The sequence below is a fragment of the Capricornis sumatraensis genome, chromosome 3 (genome assembly GCF_032405125.1).
Source record: "Capricornis sumatraensis isolate serow.1 chromosome 3, serow.2, whole genome shotgun sequence".
NCBI classification, from domain to species: Eukaryota; Metazoa; Chordata; class Mammalia; order Artiodactyla; family Bovidae; genus Capricornis; species Capricornis sumatraensis.
In genome coordinates, this window is record NC_091071.1 from 79,481,723 (window position 1) to 79,502,659 (window position 20,937).

Consider the following 20,937-nt stretch of genomic DNA (forward strand, 5'->3'; position numbering starts at 1 on the left):
CGGGACACTGGGTGGGTCCTGCGCTTGATAGCGAGGGGGGTTGCCAGACTCGACCTGTGCCTACGCGGGCGCATTTGGAGAGCGCCGCCTGGGTGGGCCCAGCGGTCAGCGTCCAGCCCGGACTGCGCCCGGCTGGCGGTTCGGGCGCCTCGGCCGCAGAGGGCATCAGCTGTGGCCTCCACCACGGCGCTGCAAGCAAGATCCGACGCGGGCGGCCCAGGGCTGGAAGGGTTGATGACCAGATGTCCCAGACTCAAGCCGAGATAGTTTTCTGGGAGAAAAATACAGCCAGACCCCATTTTCCTTTAAAAAGCTTCAGAAACAAGCAGGGGCTTAATTACTAAGGTGTTGGGAGGTGGGGGAAGGGACCGTGGCAATGACATTATTGATGCCTTTTTTTCCTCTTACCTCTATCGCCATTTCTCCTGAGAGCCTTTTGCCCTGTTTGGCCTACTGTTGCTTTCATTAACTTCTTTGTCCCTGAATGCCTTTCCACGGTTTCCAAGGTTGCCCACCTCCCACTCCCTCAGTGGGACAGCCTTAAGTGTGTAGCAAAAAAGGAGAAACTACCTGGGCTCTTTGTCAGGTTTTTTTATTCCTAGTACCCTGAGTTGGGTTTTTTAAAAAATGAAGAATGCTAAAATGACATGTTAAAGTTCAGAAGAGGGAGAGTGCACCTTCCTCAGTTTTTAAGGCACTGGATTAGAAGATAAACAGGAACACTCACTCAGATCATCAGGACTGCATTCAGTGATTCCTCAATACAGGTTTATGCCTTTAATATGCATGCTCAAGAAGGAAAACTAAGGTTTTTCTCAGGATCAGCACATCTGCTCTTGACTCATACTTCTGTAGAGCTGGGCTTCCCAAACTTTAAAAGTGCATATGACCCTCACCAGGATTCAGGATTCTGATTCAGTAGGTCTGTATGTATGGTGAGCTCCCAGAAGACCCAGGTGCTCCTTGTCTAAGCAGATCACACTGAATAGTGAGGCTGGAGTTTTCCATGCCCCCATACTAGTCTAAGAGGAAAGCAAGACATCTGAGGCAAGTTTTGGTTCTAGTGCAGCAAAATCCATAAATGTGCTCATATAAGCACTCAGGTAAACACACACATCTGAAGTGGCTTATAGAGCTTGTGGTTAAATAAGTTGCTTCAATGCCTGCCTAGGCTATCAGGCTGCTGCTGCTAGCTAAAATAGCTGTGCACTCCAAGACAAAGGTGTTCACAGAGCCTCTTCTTTGGGCATCCTCCTTTTGATGGACTCCAAATCTATAAAAATCTAGGTTTTTTGCTAGAAGGGATTTTTGGTAAGGTTTTGAAATTGGGAATGTCTCCAGCATGAACCAAGTGGGAGAACGTGGTATGTGACTGTGTGAAGTCCAGGAAGATGAGGTGATCAAGTAAGAACAAAAGGCAGGCCTTGTATAAGCCTTCTCAGTTTTATTCAGTCAGGAGCTATTTTTCAGGGGACTAAAGTGAAAGAAAAAAAAGTTTCAAATGGAATGTTGAGAACAGCCCTTCGATTACTGAGACCTTCTTCTGAGGGCATATTGTACCAAAAAAAATCTTTACTAGCTCTCGTGAACAGTATCTGTGAAAGAAGTCACAGAACCTTATCTATGTATGGGGGAAAATCATGTATTAAAAAAAACCCAGCTTGCACACAAGTTTAAAGCAGGCAAAAGGAAAACTCTACTAACTTCAACTCTTGTATTTTAATTGTAAATGGTTGGCTGTTATAATCCCAACAATTAGTACATATTACATGTCCTACATAAAATATACCATCACTGTCTTTAAAAGAAGAAACCACAGGACAATCAAGAAATACTCAAAACACCTCTCATTCCACCAAAAATGAGGCTGTGAAACATACTAGGAGTTTAAGCCAATTCCACTTAAGTTTCTAGTAACTTTTCATTAGGCTACCAAGGAAAGCCTAGGATTATTCAAATAGGACAGTAATTTGGTTCATCATATTATTCATACCACCTTCAGCAGAGGCTCTCAATTCTAAATCCCCAAGTAAACTCCCCTTTAATGAAGCCTTAAAAACATTTTTACCCTATTTTCACAAAGGGAGAGACAGAATTAAATGTTATTTGTCTCCACACTTTTTGCACATTTTTTGGAGGCCCTGGTAGGGTACTGTCCAATGAATGAGTACTAATGAGAACAATTACTTATGTACATCAAGTTAGAAACAGGTTGAAATATCTCTGAAAACTGCCATCAGTCAAATTTTTGTCTTTATCAGGAAACTGGGTCCTGTTCTCAGTTAATTTAAAATGAGAGAAAACAATGACAAACTTATTGCTTATGTGCTCAAGATATTAAATTCACATTATGGCTCCATTTCTCATTTTGCTTTGAAGACATTACACACCTTCTACAGCTGTCTCAGCTAAAGTCTAGTGAAGCAAGCAGTAAGCAACTAACTCCCAGACAATATCAACATTGTTGGTGGAATGTACCCTTTAAAAAAAAAATCACAAAAATCTAAATTTAAATTGCCTCCCTTTTCTTCTTATATTACTTATCTTATCTGAAATACTGGAAGTATAATGTGTTAAGATATTGAGTATACAATATTAACTTGTGACAAATACTTTTAATATGTCAACATTTTTCTGGGTTACTCACTAATGAGGTAGCCACTCATTAATGGCAGTCATTTTACACTTGTGAAGTTTTGTTATCATACTGATGTTTTGTGTTATCTTAAATTCCAAAGGGAAACATATCATTGTGTGAGATTTCTAGAGCACTGTCAAATGTTATTCTGTCAATTCCACCCAGTGCCAAAAAGACCTCAGGAGACATAGATTGTAAATGTATTTTATTTTGTAAGCAACAATCAAAATATATTTGTGTTACTGATTTCTTCAAATATTAAACGGGATCTTAACAAAATTTGTCCACTTTGATGTATTCTTATACAACTTTGGAATCTGCAAAGACCCTGACTAAAGGAATAGAAGTAATTGCACAATGGAGAGTGAAGGTGTTACAGTGCTGCCAATGATGCCAGATGTCTTACTTTTAGCCAAATGCACCTTCAGAGGTCCCTTGATTTTGAGCATTAGGAACAACAGAGGACTATACACTGAAAGTATCACTAAAAGCTTTTTCCATTACTTTATTTAAATACAACAGTATCCAACATAGCTGCTAAACACTGGACAATATTTGAAGTCATAAGTACATCCACATGTTCCTCCAAATGACGTTTGGGGTCCTAAAGGAAAAAAAGAATAAGGAAAGGGAAAAAAAAACAAGAACCATATTACTGGTAGGCGAATTGCTTAGATTTTTTTTTCAGTAGCTGATGAAATCGGTAAAGAAAGCCAAACTTAAATGTATATATGTATTTTAAAATTTTGTTTTCCTAATACACTATTACATTTTCAGGATTACTAAATCTGTTAAAATATTAAGGAGCTGATAAAATAAATGAAAGGTTGATTTACACAATGTTATGATTGCAGCAGAAATTATAAACAGTCACAAGGAATTCTATACAGTTTGAAATCATCTGATAAAAAAAGTTAAGAGCATTTTATATGTATGTATAAACCTGATTATAGGTGTATATTTTCTGCCATTCACATATATTCAATGTCTGAGAGGGTACTTTGCTCAAAACAGACATATATCAATAGACAAGAGTTCAATGTGAATCTCATCACTTCCTCTATAATTTTAATTTAATTTCTATATGATTTTAATATTTCACGAATAGTACTTTAAATCAGAAATACTCTTGGATCAAAAGTCACTATTAGTAACTTAAAAATTTAAATACAATTTGGATCAATTCTAAAATGTTAAGAATATTTCATGTAGCTATTTTGAAAAAATGTATCACAGAAAAGGATATAGATACAATCTGTTAATTTAAACCTGATCAAATCTGTATTTGAAATATAAGTTTAAAATAAGGCTTAAAGTTGCACTGTAATAAAAGGAAGTTAAATTAAAATGCTTAATATACATTTATGTTTAAGGCTGAGCTGATTAAAATATTTCAGCTAGAAACTTGAAAGCTTTGATATAAAGGGTATACATTGTACAAAATAAAAAATTCTCAATTAAAGCATTATTTTCTTATATGAATTGCTAAAATACCAAGAATCCTAACTTTAAAAAAATGTTCACCACTGAAATTACTTCTTGGCTGTTGCTTTCTGAACTACAATTTCAATATGTTGATTTCTTTAAAACACCCAGAGATACAACACGCTACAGATAATTTCAAATAACTAGACCATAATATTAAATTTTCTTAAGTTAAAAAAAACAAGCCTTAGGGCATTTTAGGTGAATGAGTCTAACACTGGTGAGAGAAAAAGACAGTGGTCTGATTCCATTATAGCCAGTTTTGCCTTTGCCACGCAGTAGGCCAAACCAGTGAAGTACGATATTTTAAAAAATGATTCTGATGATTATTAAACTTTGCAATCATATATTTTTTCAGTTTCACTTTTAATTTACTCCTTTTATTTGCTGCTAACTGTTAAATTGAATCTACATCAAGAAACTACAGCATCAGAGTTATTTATTCAAGAAATAGTTACTGAATGCTAGGTTCCAAGTTGGTGATCTAATATTACATATTATAATAAAATATGTAGTGGGAAAAGACAACAAGGGTGACTGTATCATACCGGATGAAAGAATAAGATGAATTATATCTCATTTGGTTCCTACTGTTATTTAAACCATAATATTCAGAATGCAGTGGGATTTGACTTCATCAATTATGATATTTAAGTTAGAACCTTTGCCCCTACTGCTCTAGTGGAGTAACTGGTTTTGCAGCAAATTGGTAACACACTTCCCGCAGTTATCTACATTACTTCTTGTGGCAGCTGGGTGATTCTTAGAGATTTCCCATCCAAGAATGGTCCTGGCCCAAACCTACATAGCTTGTGAGATGTGATGGGATCAGAGCATATGGTAGGATGGCTGAAAGCAAAGACAGCTTAGTGTCTTGCATCTGAAATATCAAGATTCTGCCAACATCAGCAATATGATAACCATGTTCCATGAAATGAAAAAATGTAATCAACATTCTTTAAAAAACAGTCTAATTAATCTGTAGATTCTTTTAATTGGTTGATGTGTTCCCCCCCAACCTTCAGAAAAATAGGAACTAAAATATATATTTCATCTTGGTAAAGTGAAAGAGCAAATACTTGAAACCCTTTCTCTTCACTCAGTAAAATCCAACAGGGCTTTAAGCTTTCTCAAGAATATTACCTATAAATTTAAGTCTACATATTGACATATTATATATCATTTTAAAACTGTTATGTATGAAATAAACCCACCATTCTATTATCTTCAAGGATAATATTATTTCAGATAAAAATAATACTTGGAAAAGTAACTCAGGATGCAAATTTCCTAATTTATTTCTATTATTTTCACTAAAGATAGTATCTCATAGGTATATATTTGTGATTTACTTCTCTATAGCTGGCAAAAAGACTCGGACATCAAATAATTCAGTGACTTTTAAATAGCATCACATTTACATGACAGAAGAAAAATGTAGAGTGAACACAGGGGAAAAAAAAAATCATACAGGCTCCAAAATAGTTTTAACTCTCAAGAACATGTTATTATGTGACTATATAACCTATTATAGTACACCTCACCTGCTTGCCAACATTCTTTATTGCCAGTTGTTCAGGGGTCATCTTATCTTCTTCTTCTACAGCCTGTGATTGAAACACAAAGGACAGAGTTTCAAAGTCTAAATGTGCTTTTCCTACTGCAAAATAATCAAAGATGATGATGATCATTAATTTTCATTCACAGTATCTTTTATTCAAGCCATTGATTGGGCAAAAAAAGCAATTCTGCTAATCCTTCAGGGTAATAAAAACTATCACCACCTTCATTTTGAAAACAGACTTAAGAAATTTGTCCAAAAAATCCCCCAAAACTGAAAATATCAAATTGGATCACCAAATGGAAGTGTTAACCATTTGAAAACTGTTATGGAATTATCTGATGGATGGCTAAACTGGAAGAAGGAAGAACATAAGGCAGCTGCTTGTGGCACTGGGGCACTAATTAGTTTATTTTGTCTTCTTTTCCTACTTTCTGTATGTTTCTCCCACCATTTCCTATTATTTTTGTCTCCTTTTTCTTGTCAGCCAAACCCATGCATACCCATTATCTATTAGGAGGCTTCCCAGGTGGCACTAGTGGTAAAGAACCCATCTGCCAAGGCAGGAGACCTAAGACACACAAGTTCAATCCCTGGGTGGGGAAGATCCCCTGGAGGAGGGCATGGCAACCCACTCCAGTATTCTTGCCTGGATAATCCCATGGACAGAGGAGCCTGGCAGGCTACAGTCCAAGGGTTCACAAAGAGTCAGACACGACTGAGCAACTAAGCACAGCACAGCAAGGACCTGCTGCTGACTTTTGATCCACACCTAACAGATCATATAGTATCTTCCCTTAATACTTTCACATATTTAAATCTCTAAAAGTAAAATATGTATTCAGAAAAATTTCTCATTTCTCCACATGATTTTTCATAATCATGAAGAAATAGAGTAATCTGAGGTTTTCAACACCAAAAAATTACTTGAATTAAATGCCAAATCAAGTAAAAATTAAGTCAATCAAACCATATAAACAAATCACTTTCTACTATTTTCAGAGTCAGCTACAAACGTTTATGTGTACAATCATAAATTTTCTAGCAGAATAATTTTGAAATAATTACAGCACTTATATTAGCTACCACTCTTGCCCTCTACCCTAATAATGGCACCACCACATAAACTCTTTATTGAGAATTGTAAGTTTAAGGAACCTCCTTCTTAACAGTTTTGAGTATGCCACTGCCTGAAACTAGGACTCTGCATCAGGTGAACTCCGAGTCTATGATTTATTCATAGCATTTTAATAAATGGAAAATGAAGAAAATTTAAGTATCATCAATCTTAAGAAATAATACCACAGCACTTAATATGGTTACAAAGAGTGGGGGGTGGGCGGTGAGAAGGTAGGGGTAGAAAGCGGGAAACCAAAATCCCAGTGAGGGTTAGATTTGGATACTCTAAACTTAATAATCTCACAGCTGCCAAATTTCTTCATGTGTGAACAATGAACATGTAGGAAATGCAATCATCAGACATTTCCCATAAACTGGGAAGTTTGGCTGCATTTCACACCTTCTTAATAGTTTTGTAAACAGAGAACTTGAAAATGAGCAAAGATGGCAAGTATCTAATTTTATAAATGGACAAACTATCTGGAGAATTTTCCCCAGTAGAACCAGCCTAAAGAGAAAAGATGGTGAATAAGTACTGTATCTATCTACTGATTATTAAAGGATCCTTATTCACAACACATGATTAGGAAATATATTTATGACTCATAAGACTGAAAGAAGAGAAAATAAGTTAATAGCACTCCAAATCCAGAATTCCCTAGACAGAGAATATGTTCATTTTCAGAATCAGATGTCACTCATTATTCTTAGCTAGTTAAAACAAGGATCTCCAAAATTGTGTCTCCCATTATCTTAGTGTCTTACATACATGTAAGCACTGGCAACATATAAAAAGTTTGTCTTTCTAAATTACCTTTACAAATCATGACACTGTATCTTACCAATCTGAAAACATTAGATGAATGGAACAATTCACATGAGTTTGTACTCTATATCCATTCAGTGTTAGTTGTTCCATGCTCATGCCAACAATAGTACTTTACAGTATTGGAAGGAGGTAAGGGTTTTGGAATTTGGCTCAAATACCAATCCATGTACAAAACAGTTATTATGCAGTATTCTGGAGTGTTGCAAATATCAAAGATGGCAGACATGCAAAGATGAAAGTAAAAAACCACATAAAGCACTGATCTTATTTGAAAGATTAAACAGAATATAAAAATAAAAAGAATATAAAAAGCTCTCACTCAGTTTTTAAAATCTTTTATATCATTTAACCACTTTACCAATTAGTTTTTCCATTTCCAATAATTAAAAGAGAGAGTTCACAAACTCTTTGAGAAGTGCAGATGGTAAAAAGTACTCCCAGCCATAGATGCCATCTGGAAAATGAGGAGCAGCTGTAGATTTAGGCATATACGAAGGTTGCAAACCCCCATGACAAAAGAGTAAGCACATCTCTTACAATCTGAGATAGACCAGATCATCACAGCAAACCCCTAAATATTTTCTCCATCTACCTAAGCTACCTTTATCACTTTACCACTCTGGGCAAGACCAGTTTGTCTTCATTCTGGCTAGTCACCAGGAAAAATTAAGAAATGGTACCAGCAGAAACAAATGAAATTCAGGCACAGGCAATGTCCTCACTAGGGGAACTTCTGTGTTTATGGCAACTTCTGTGATTTGGCATCAAATTTTGCTTTTGCATTCGTGCTCTTCGGTTTACTCAACCAACAAAAAAGCACTGAAAATGTTTGTGGCTATTCACACTAGAAACGTTTTTAACAGTTTATCAACAAAGACCCCCAGATGGCTATCCCATCATGCACGGTCTGCACAGTTCTAAGAAATTCCTGGAATTTTGTCTGTTATGTTATCACAATCCCCTCAGATGTACCCCTTTTCTTAAAGAGGCTTTTACCAAACCCATTAATCTCACTGTCTTTTTTCTGGTAATGGTCAGATTTCTCAAATGGAAAACCTCTGTTTTAAATCTGACCATTTTATTTTCCCTTTGATAAACATGGATTGGATCCTTGGCACTTCATTAATATGATTTTAAGGATCTCTCCACCTTGTAAATTCCAATAGATTCCGTTTCCCTGGACTTTCTGAAGACCTTTTCTAATACACCCTTTCCTTTTTTAATTCTTTCCTCTGCTCTTATGACATCATGTCTGTTATTTCACTTTACTGTTGTTCAGTCACTAAGTCGTGTCTGATTCTTTGCAACCCCATGGACTGGAGCATGCCAGGATTCCCTGCTTTCACTATCTCCCAGAGTTTGCTCAAACTCATGTCCATTAAGTTGGTGATACCAACCAATCATTCTACCTAAGCCCATTTCTTGGGCTTCTTTTTTTCCCTTTGACATGTTTGCTGTATTCACTCTATAACATGCCATGCTCCCAATCAAGCACATGCTTTATAAAAATCACATGTATGGTATATTATTTCATTACTTAACAATCTCTGCATAACTGCCAGTGAATGTAACATAGGCATTTTAGTTTTTTCTTGATTTTTATAGAGTCAATGAATTGACTACTTAACTGAAAATCACATTATGGGTTATGAGGATTGAGAGTAAGTTTAAATAAATGGCTTTTATAAAACATACTTGGGAAAGCAAAATTAACAAACATGAAACAATTAGAAAACTCTCAGAAAGTATTACAGGTGTGAATATGGAGAACAAAAAAATGGGTTTCCTACAATCACTAGCAATTAAACATTAACATATACATAGTAATTTACAGAATCCTTAAAACATTCCAGTGCAATAGTTAATCTACATTTTTACATAAAGAAATTAGGCACTATCTCCTTCCTATATGTTAATTACATCAATATTTATACTATAAATTTTCTTTCTAACTCTCCTTTTGAAAGTGCTTATAACACTCCAGTACATTTCATGCATGTCCTCAAGAGCAGAATTTTCATTATTTTATATATTAGTAAGTAACTATTAAGTACTCACTACAAGTAAGACAGTTCTTCAAGAAGGTCACATTTGAGGTCTACTTTACCTGCCTATAAATCACAAATTATAATACAGTATGAAACAAACAAAAAAGGAGTATACTCAATGAATGATGGGGACACACAGCCAATAATAAGTCACAATAAAATTGTGACTTAAATATAGTCCTATCTATCTCCAAAGACCTCAAAGCAACATTCATGGCAATTTGGGAGATAATTTGTTTTTAATGACACATTCAGGGAAGCCGAATAAAGCAAACCCATGGTTTATTAAGTGACCCTGAACAGTGTAAATTCTAAAAGGAATCCAACTTTAAAATGTAATTATATAAAACATATAAAATAAAGAGCATATGTGTGTGTATGCATAATAGAAACTGTAGTTTAGCTTGTAGAAAAAATTTCTATGGCAGAGTCTACTACTAGTTACATACCCAATATACGTCTTTTCCTTCTTTTGTATAATAGCCTTGATTTTATTAAATGCAGCTATGCTCCCAGAAAAGACTGTATTATAGAGCCTTTCTCAAAGCAAAGTATGTCCACTTGATTAAGTTCTGCCAATGAGATATAATCAGAAGTGCTGTGTGGGACTTATAGAAAGGATCCTGAAAAGGAACTGATTTATCTGAGGAGTATCCTTTTTTGCCCCTGCATTGAAACTCAGATGGGATGGCTAAAGCTTTAGCAACCACCAGGAATCACGAGGAAATACAAAGGACAAAAGCCAATACAGGGAAAGTGGGGCAAAAGATGGAGATATCTGGGATGTGCAGTAATTTCAAAGTTTCACATGGCCTTGAACCGCAAGAGATATACACTCCTATCTTGTTTAAGCCATTGTTACTTCAAGCTAACACAATCTTGGCTATAAATAAAACATACTTGGTGCAAAAACTGAAAAAAATTCAGGATTTACAAGAAGTATAAAATTCCCCTACTGTCCACCTTGGAGGGAACACTGTTAACAGTGTAATACATTGAGTTATATGAGAGATAGAGAGGCTATCACTGGAAAATGGAGGGAAGGTAACATAGCAGGAACTTTTAATACTGCTACACAATTTCATCTTATATACATAAGTTTAAAATATTTCTTTAAGTTAGTACTTATAGAATTTCATTCTTCATAATAAACCCTTAAAAGAGAACATGTTAGCTTAAAGAGCTACATGCACTTAAAAGTGAAAGATAAAATGGGAGATGGCCTTAAAAATGTCATATATCAATCTTTATTTTCCCACTAGTGGCACATTCTCCCAAACCACTTTTTTTCTATTTGAAAAGAAAAAAGAAACTACTTATATTATTAACTTTTTCTTTGAATACTTTATAATAAAGTTGAACTTTTTTTCATGTTTATATGCCACTTGTCTTCAGTGAGTTTTCCAGTTTTGTTATCAATTTATTATTGTTTTTTTAAATTATTTTGTAGGAATTATGTGTCTATTATGTACTCTTTGGATACTAGCCTTCTCTGCATTATAGGTATAAATATTTTCTGCTGGCTGGACTTCTAACAAGCATCCAATAAATGTCATTTTTATTGCAGACAAACTTTATTGTTAATCAAATATTTAAAAGCTCACTGATATTTTTACCAATAGTAAAGTAACCTTTGGGAAGCTTGACCGCATCTTTATAAATATTGAGTCTTCCCTTATAGAAACAAGGGAATTTATTCACAAATGCTTTTTTTTAAAACTGTATTTCAAAGAAGTCATATATATTTATACATTTACATTTTTATGGTAGTTATTCCTAAGTATTTTGTAATTTTGGATGCTACTGTGAATTGATTTGCCTTTTATAACTCATTTCACCATATGTAACTGCATGGTTACTGTAACCTATATAATTCTCAATCATAATAGTTCTAATAGTATTCTAGTTTAGTTTCATATATTTCTATGTTTGATTGCAAACATATCTTATCATACTTAAATAATGATAATCTGGCCTGATTTCCTAATATTTATATATTATTTTGTTTTTCTTATCTTATTGCACTAGCGTAAAACAAGACTTTCTTATTTAATACAGCTACTTTAGTAAACCAAATGTAATCATGTAATTACTTATTTTATGTTACATAAAAGTTGTATCCAAACTTTCTTTCAGGTTACTAAGTAGGAAGTTTTTCTACCCAAAATGTAAACTATCAAATCTCTGAATTTATAGGGCCATATGTTTGAAAACAAAGTAGATTTTTATGTTTTTATGCTATTCTTAAAAATGTCTTCTACAATTCCTTTTTTCACTGGCGTACTTATTTACAAATATCTAATCAAATATTATCAGTTTTGAAATACTGATGCATCTTGGCATGAATAAACTAGTAGATTTGAAATAAAAGAGTTGTGGGTGTTGAAGTTCAGTTAATTATAGAGAAATCAACAATTAACAGTCAAGCAGAATCTCAGCGTGGACTTCAGACTTGAAATCAAAAAGTTGATATAAAAGAATTTAATTAATTTTCTAACCTTCTTTCACTTTCAGAGCTAACTGGCACCTAACTATAATTACCTTAGTTTAAAACGCCAACCAATTAAAAAGAATACTATGAGGAACTAGTTGTATGGGCCTTTCTTTTTATATTTTAAGTGTTACTAAAAACTCCACCACATTCTCTTTCAATCACAGAGGGAATTACAGCCCCAAATTTGGACTCCTTCATATCACAGCTTACACATTGTTTTCATTTTATAACCAAACCTTACAAGTTTTTGAGTACTACAGAGATTTTTTAAAACTGTAAAATAGGAAAAACTTCTGTGGATGGGCAGCAGTAACCATAAATAGGTTATTTCCTGGCAGTGATACCAATAAGAATTTATTTAAACTTGTAATGTTACAGAGAAATGAAAACCATTCCTACAGTCTGCTGAATAATAACTTAAGTCTTAACTTTTTAATTTATAAAAGTTAACTGTTTTAAATATGATAAACAATTTCTTTAATCTCTACAACATATACTAGAAACATTATATATATATATTTCCCTATAATCTAGAACCAATGGAGATTTCTAGCTGGAACACTATATATAAATCAGGGCAATGCTATTCAAGTGAAAAGTGAAAGTGAAGTCGCTCAGTCGTGTCCGACTCTTTGCGACCCCATGGGCTGTAGCCTACCAGGCTCCTCTGTCCATGGGATTTTCCAAGCAATAGTACTGGAGTGGATTGCCATTTCCTTCTCCAGGGGATCTTCCCGACCCAGGGATCGAACCCAGGTCTCCCACATTGTAGACAGACGCTTTACCGTCTAAGCCACCAAGGAAGTCTGCTGGATTTTAGCTTGTATGGGTCCATCAGCATTTTTTGCAAAGCTCTCCATTCTCTCAAAAGACTGGTTGTTAACTCTTGGCAAATCTTATACACTATCTCTTGGCTAATATTTTGTAAGATGTCTTTAAATTAAAAAGAAAAAAAAATTTTCTTTTTTTTTGCTGTGACAACTAATATCAGTTTTAACTGTCTCCAAAAGCTCTAACCCTTGCTGTCAATTTTTAGTCCCACTTAGTGAACTGCTTATTTAAATTCTATTTTTCTTTTTTGCCACACTGTGGCTTGTGGGATCTTAGTTCCCTGACCAGGGATTAAATCTGTACCCTCAGCAGTTAAAGTGTGGAATCCTAACTAATGGACTGCCAGGGAATTCCTTACTTGTTTAATCTCTTTATATCCTTTCTCAATCTTTCAGTGCATGCATATGTGCTAAGTAGCTTCAGCTGCGTCTGACTCTGTGCGACCTTATGAACTATAGCCCACCAGGCTCCTCTGTCCATGAGATTCTCCAGGCAAGAATACTGGGAGTGTTTTGCCATGCTCTCCTCCAGGGGATCCTCCCGACCCAAGGATCAAACCTGCATCTCCTTCTCTGCAGGCAGATTCTTCCCCAGGGAAGCCCCTCAATCTTTCTACTTCTACTTAAATTGGAAATGTTAACAGTGTTAACATACTTCAAGTTACCTAGGCAGGGGAACTTTAATTCATCTTTGAGTCCTTCTTCTTTCACCTTATCTATCCAACTGGCACATTTTATTTTACTAATCTGTTGATACCTCTGTTCCTACTACCACTGCTATAATCCACACAGACACTTACTACCTTTTGTTTGGGTAACAGGAAGTTCCTCCTAAGAAGAATTTCCATTTCAAATCTCCTCTTAGAATACTTTCTTCTATACTCTTGTTAAATTATGTTTCTAAAGTCAGGTTCTGGGTATATCATGACCCTAATCAAAAAATAAACTATCCAGACTGTTACTTGACTTCAGTAATTTAAAAATCTCTATTCCCCACTATTTACCCTTTTATGTACACGCTTCTTAAGTACTCTGCCCAAACACAGCTTCCTAAAGATGCCCTTGCCTATTTTGTCTCCGAGTCTTTGCTCATGACATTCAGCTGGCTTGGGGTAACATTTCTTTGTATTTCCAAATCTTACTCATGCTTTAAGGTCTAGTTCAAACATTACTATTTTCTAAAACAGCATCCTGGGTCCTTCCCAGCTGAAAGGGAAAAGCTTTGAACTATAGGACTTCACCTGCACTTCTCTATGGCAGTGTTCTCTAAGTTCTAACTTGAATGGGTATACAAATTTCTTGGAAATCTTGTTAAAATATAGATTCTGATTTAGCAGGTCAAAGAGCCTGCATTTCTAACAAGATTACAAGTGAAACTGATGCAGCTGGTCTGTGGAAAATTTGAATACTAAGGTGTTATCAAACACACCAGTTATGGTCTAGTACTCTGGTACTGCACTTTTCTTACTGCTCTTATTTTCCTAAAAATGAAGGAAGAATCCCTGTTTTCACTGAAAATTGTTCAGAAGATATTTGATAAATATTTGTAACCATAACACTGTACATACAGTATGTATATATGTTTTACAAATCACAGATTTTCGATCCTTTAATAGATCACAAGCTATATGTCCATGTACAAAGTATGTATATATATAACTGAAACAGAATGAAATCAAGTCAAATGAGAAAGAAAATAGAATATATCATTTGTAAAAGGGTAAATATTGTTTCATAGAACTTCTGTTGTAATCCCTGGAGAAGGGAAAGGCTACCCACTCCAGTATTCTGGCCTGGAGAATTCCATGAACCATATAGTCCCATGGGCTTGCAGAGAGTCGGACACAACTGAGTGACTTTCACTTCACTTTACTTCTGTTGTAATATATACACATACATACAAATACATTGCATGTACTGGGTTGAAATGTAAAATCTATTCTTTACATGGATTTTTGTCAAAAAAGTAGAAAAACACGTTATGAGTTGAATCATGTCCGCCCTAAAAGGACATATTGAAATCATAACCTTGGTTATAGCTTAGAATTATGCTGCCACAAGCCAAAGAATACCTGGGGACCAAGAGAAGCTAGAAAAGGAAAAGAAGGACGCTCCCCTGCTAGAGGCTGCACAGGGAGTAAGGCCCTCCCAATACCTTGATTTTGGACTTCGAGCTTCAGATTGTAAAAGAACAGAAATCTGTGAATAAAATATTATCGTGACCACGTATACTTGTGTGTGTGTGTGTGCGCATGTGATCAGTCTTTCAGTCACATCCGACTTTTTGCAACCCTATGGACTGGACCCTGCCAGGCTCTTCTGACCATGAGATTTCCCAGGCAAGAATACTGGAGTGGTTTGCCATTTCCTATTCCAGGGGACCTTCCCGAACCAGGAATCGAATCCAGGTCTTCTATGTCTCCTACATTGGCAGGTGGATTCTTTACCACTGAGCCACCTGGAAAGCCCCACATACACTTTAGCGTACAATAAACATTTTTAGGAGATTCTCAAAATTATAACTTTTCTTACATCCTCATATGAAGTGGTCTCCCCTCGCTCTTCTCCTTTATATCATCCTGTTTACTGTCTTCACAGCACTAATTATAATGTATTGTGTTGTGTTTATTTGTTGACTTTCTGTTTCCTCTGCCAGAAAATAAATTCCACGAGGATAGGTCTTATTTCTTACTATACCCCCCGAGCCTGACATCTATCTAACTGGCTTCCAATAAATACTTATTTAATGAAAAACAGGAAACTTCACGTTACGTGTTATGAAGTGTTAAATGCTGCTGTTGTTCACATCCCCTTGTTCTTCCTTCCCTTCCAAGAAAAAGTCCTCTGAGTAATGGAGAGATTTCAAATGTACAAGACCATTTTACACGGTCTACAACCGGGGCTGGCTAACTACAGGCCATGAGTCAAATCTCGCTGGATGCCGATTTTACTAAGACACAGCTTCACGCATTCCTTTGTGTATTTACTGTCTGTGGCTACTTTTACTCTGTAACCGCAGAGTTGAGTAGTTGCAACAGACTGGATGGCTGGGATGGCCTGTACAGCCTAAAATATTTACTGTTTGATCTATGAAATAGGCCACTCTGCTTTTAACTGTTTATATAATGCCTGATATCTAACTGCACATATTCCAAAGGTTATAAGAAATAAACGCTGAAAATAAGTTTTTACCTTATTGTAATTTTTTGCTAATTCCAACATCTCTTTTACCACTGATTCATTATGTTTACAGTGTTCACTGTAGTCCTGAAGTGTCAAACCTTCCATCCAACTCTTCTTATGCAAATTTAATAACATCTAAAAAACATAAAGAAAAATTAATTATGCTTCTATACTGAAGAAATTTCCTTTATGTCTTGAAAAACAACTTCACAAACAACTTTTGGAATTAATGAATTTAAATTTAATTTTATTAATCTAAATAAACCCTAAAGAGTATCCTCCTAAATTTATATTAACAAAACTCTAAGGAATACTCCAACCCCATGGCCTTTGCATTTGCTGTCCCTCTGCCTCAAAGGCTGTTTTCTTTATCTTTCTGTAGCTTACTTTTCTCACTTCCTTAGAGATAGATGCCACTTCCCACCACCTTATAAAAAAGCCACTCCATACTATCCTAAACATCTTTCTTTCCTTAACCTGTTTTGTTATTTTTACAACACTATAAACAGCTGAAACTTGTGTTTTCTTGTGTAGTGCATTTCTTTCTCACTAAAGAGAAATCAACAGGGCAAGGACTTTAATTCAAGATCACCAAGGTCTAGATTCTAGAATCTAGATCATAATCTAATCATAGCAAATAATCAATAAGTATATACTGAATGAATGAAACTACTATGTTATGCATAGGATTTCTAACAGTTCATATAGCCCAGCTTTCAAATACCAAGATAAGGAGGTAAATGCTCCTATTTACTGAATGACTTTGTCTGTCTTTCTGAGCCTTTGTTTACAGTATCTATGAATTGAAGGCTTGTAGATAATCTCCAAGTTTCCTTCAAATTTTAATATTCTGTCTATAACTTCTTAAATTTAAATGTTATATCAGAATGAAAAGTCATAAAACTGGGAAGAAAAGCAGATTCATCCAGTTTGCAATCACATCAGTAAACTAGGATCAGATCCTATTAATGATCATGGAACTAAACACCTTAGCTCATTATTTCTTAAATTGGACTCCTAGTTCTGAAGACATATTCTTGGAAACTCATCAGTTTTCAAGTTCAAATTCCTAAGACAGTTTTTCTTAAAGTCCTATTCTATAAATAATGTCCTTCAGTTGAGGACTACCAGTGAAGAAGAGTTTTCTAAATGATAAAATTACACAAGATCAAAAAAATGGTGGCTACAGAATGATTGATGTTTTCTTGCTATGAAAACCGGTATACTTTATTTAACTTTTTATTTTATATTGGGGTGTACCGATTAGATTCAGGGGAACAGCAAATGGACTCAGTCATACGTATACATATAACCATTCTCCCCCAACGTCCCCTCCCATCCAGGCTGTCATATACCATTAAACAGAGTTCCCTGTGCAATACAGTAGATCCTAGAAGCAGTATACTTTAAGTGAGATCCACAAGGCATGAGGCTCTAAAGACATAGTCAGAAGTGAGTTTAATTTAAAAGAACTGTTTGCAGCTAAAATCAGTACAAAGTTTTCCTTATGCTGAAGAATAAGCTACAAGTCAAAATCATCTATGAGAACTTTCAAGACACAAAAGCTCCAAATTCCCTGATTGCTCCCCTAGGGCTCATGGAGGCAAGAGTAGTTTGAAAAAACCTGGAAAACTCCTGCACATGTAGCCCAAATTTCTTTGATTGCTTCCCATCTTCACCATGGATAATGTTTTAGAAAATGCATCTTCAGGAAATTTTGGTGCAGTTGCAACTACCAATGTTATAAGAAAGTGAAAGTGTTATTCGCTCAGTTGTGTCCAGCTCTTTGCGATCCCATGGACTGTAGCCCACCAGGTTCCTCTGTCCATGGAATTCTCCAAGCAAGAATACTAGAGTGAGTTGCCATTTCCTTCTCCAGGGGATCTTCCCAACCCAGGGAATGCTCTAAAGCTATAAATGCTATATAGCTACATATACCAATGTTATAAAGCTACCTATGATTGTTGAGAACAGGCTTTTTGTACACATCAAAAGCAAACCAAAAAATTTCCCAAAGAGCAGAATATCCCACCCTGCCTGGACAAGGATTGCACTGGGCCCCTCAGGTAAGACTTGGAGTTAAGTATACAGGTTGGTGGGACAAGAATAAAGGCAGGGGCTTTTGACATTAAGAAAGCACATGAACTGAGCTATGCTAGGAACATAAATATACTATTAATTAATTATTTATATGTGTGCTTTTTTAATATCAAGGATGGTAGCTAAGGTATCAAGAATGGATACTATAAAAGAAAGAAGAAAAAGAAAGTCTGATGTAATTAGATGGATATTTCCAAACAGTTGGATCTCAGATATAAGACTGACAATATATTTATAATATATTTATGTATCTGAATGAATTTTTCAGTTTGTGTCTGAGTGGTACCCTTCTACCCATGGCCTGCACCTAGTCTACATAAAATTAAAACAAGTGTTGAAAGTGTACTTTCAGTTATCAACTAACTCTACCAAAGCTGGTATGAACTTTGGAACAAAAGCAAACAGATGGGAGAGAACTTTATGGCTCTGTGTCTCCCCTCAGGTCAAGGAAGAACTGGCCCCCTGCAGCACCTCACTCAAAACCATGCTCAAGCACCTAGGACCTATGAGGGAGTTTATTGGTGACTTAGAAGTTCTAAATCAATAGTTTATCAAACTTCAGAAAATCTTACATGGCACATGCTCCCCACAAAATATAAATGAGCCAGAAAATGGAAGTGATTTGGTTGAAAGAGGGAGTATTATAGGGAGCCCTCTTATTCCACCTCCCACACACCACAGGCACTAGAATCCCTTCTAAGGTAACTCTGTGGGGAACACTTTCAACTACTAAGAAGATCTTGTTTACTACTGATTACTTATCATGTTTGAACTTCAGAGTGCATGTAGCATTCAAAGCTTATTGGCTGTCAACAGTACTCATGCTCTTTAAGACTTTTTAAAGTCTTTCTCAGAAAGAAACACAAGAAGCCTATTTGGAGGATGACCAATTGTAGTAATAAAGAAAGAAAACAGCAATTCAGATTATAATTTCAAAAAGCAATAGGCAGAATATTTCTAACTAGTTGAGAGAAAAATGTATTCAAGATAACTCTAAATTAGTAGAAGCTAAAGAATGCTAATTTACCAAGATCCTAGGTAATTTGTAAAGTATCAAATTTTACCCCCAAAAGATGTCCTTTTCATTATAGGGGACTGGAATGCAAAAGTAGGAAGTCAAGAAACACCTGGAGTAACAGGCAAATTTGACCTTGGAGTACAGAATGAAGCACGCCAAAGGCTAATAGAGTTTCCAAGAAAATGCACTGGTCATAGCAAACACCCTCTTCCAACAACCCAAGAGAAGACTCTACACATGGACATTACCAGATGGTCAACACCGAAATCAGATTGATTATATTCTTTGCAACCAAAGATGGAGAAGCTCTATACACTCAGCAAAAACATGATCGGGACCTGACTGTGGCTCAGATCATGAACTTTTTATTGCCAAATTCAGACTTATATTGAAGAAAATGGGGAAAACCACTGACCATTCAGGTATGACCTAAATCAAATCCCTTAGGATTATACAGTGGAAGTGAGAAATAGATTTAAGGGACTAGATCTGATAGAGTGCCTGATGAACTATGGACGGAGGTTCGTGACATGCAGGAGACAGGGATCAAGACCATCTCCATAAAAAGAAATGCAAAAAGGCAAAATGGCTGTCCAAGGAGGCCTTACAAATAGCTGTGAAAAAGAAAAGGAAACACATAAGCATCTGAATGCAGAGTTCCAAAACATAGCAAGAAGAGATAAGAAAGGCTTCCTCAGCAATCAATGCAAAGAAATAGAGAAAAGCAATAGAATGGAAAAGACTAGAGATCTCTTCAAGAAAATTAGAGATACCAAGGGAACATTTCATGGAAAGATGGGCTCAATAAAGGACAGAAATAGTATGGACCTAACAGAAGCAGAAGATATTAAGAAGAGGTGGCAAGAAGACACAGGAGAACTATACAAAAAAGATCTTCATGACCCAGATAATCACGATGGTGTGATTACTCACCTAGAGCCAGACATCTTGGAATGTGAAATCAAGTGGGCCTTAGGAAGCATCACTACAAACAAAGCTAGTGGAGGTGATGGAATTTTGGTAGAGCTATTTCAAATCTTAAAAGATGATGCTACGAAAGTGCTGCAGTCAGTATGTCAGCAAATTTGGAAAACTCAGCAGTGGCCACAGGACTGGAAAAGGTCAGTTTTCATTCCAATCCCAAAGAAAGGCAATTCGAAAGAATGCTCAAACTACCTCACAACTGCACTCATCTCACACACTAGTAAAGTAATGCTCAAAATTCTCCAGGCCAGGCTTCAGCAATACGTGAACCATGAACTTCCAGATGTTCAAGCTGGTTTTAGAAATGGCAGAGGAACCAGAGGTCAAACTGCCAACATCTACTGGATCATCCAAAAAGCAAGAGAGTTCCAGAAAAACATCTATTTCTGCTTTACTGACTATGCCAAAACCTTTGACTGTGTGGATCACAACAAAATGTGGAAAATCCTTCAAGAGATGGGAATACCAGACCACCTGACCTGCCTCTTGAGAAATCTGTATGCAGGTCAGGAAGCAACAGTTAGAACTGGACATGGAACAACAGACTGGTTCCAAATAGGAAAAGGAGGACGTCAAGGCTGTATATTGTCGCCCTGCTTATTTAACTTATACGCAGAGTACATCATGAGAAACGCTGGATTGGAAGAA

At 35.9% G+C, this 20,937-nt stretch overlaps 1 protein-coding gene across 1 annotated transcript in view; it reads right to left on the minus strand.

The window, feature by feature from the left end:
- Positions 1 to 2,891: 2,891 nt before the first annotated feature.
- PSMD14 (proteasome 26S subunit, non-ATPase 14) overlaps positions 2,892 to 20,937 on the minus strand; it is a 102,923-nt gene continuing 84,877 nt past the window's right edge. The window contains exons 10-12 of the mRNA XM_068968018.1: positions 16,197 to 16,322; positions 5,668 to 5,730; positions 2,892 to 3,242 (exon numbers count right to left, since the gene is read on the minus strand). Coding sequence (XP_068824119.1) covers positions 3,144 to 3,242; positions 5,668 to 5,730; positions 16,197 to 16,322 — 288 coding nt within the window. The 3' untranslated portion in view covers positions 2,892 to 3,143. The remainder of the gene's footprint in view (positions 3,243 to 5,667; positions 5,731 to 16,196; positions 16,323 to 20,937) is intronic.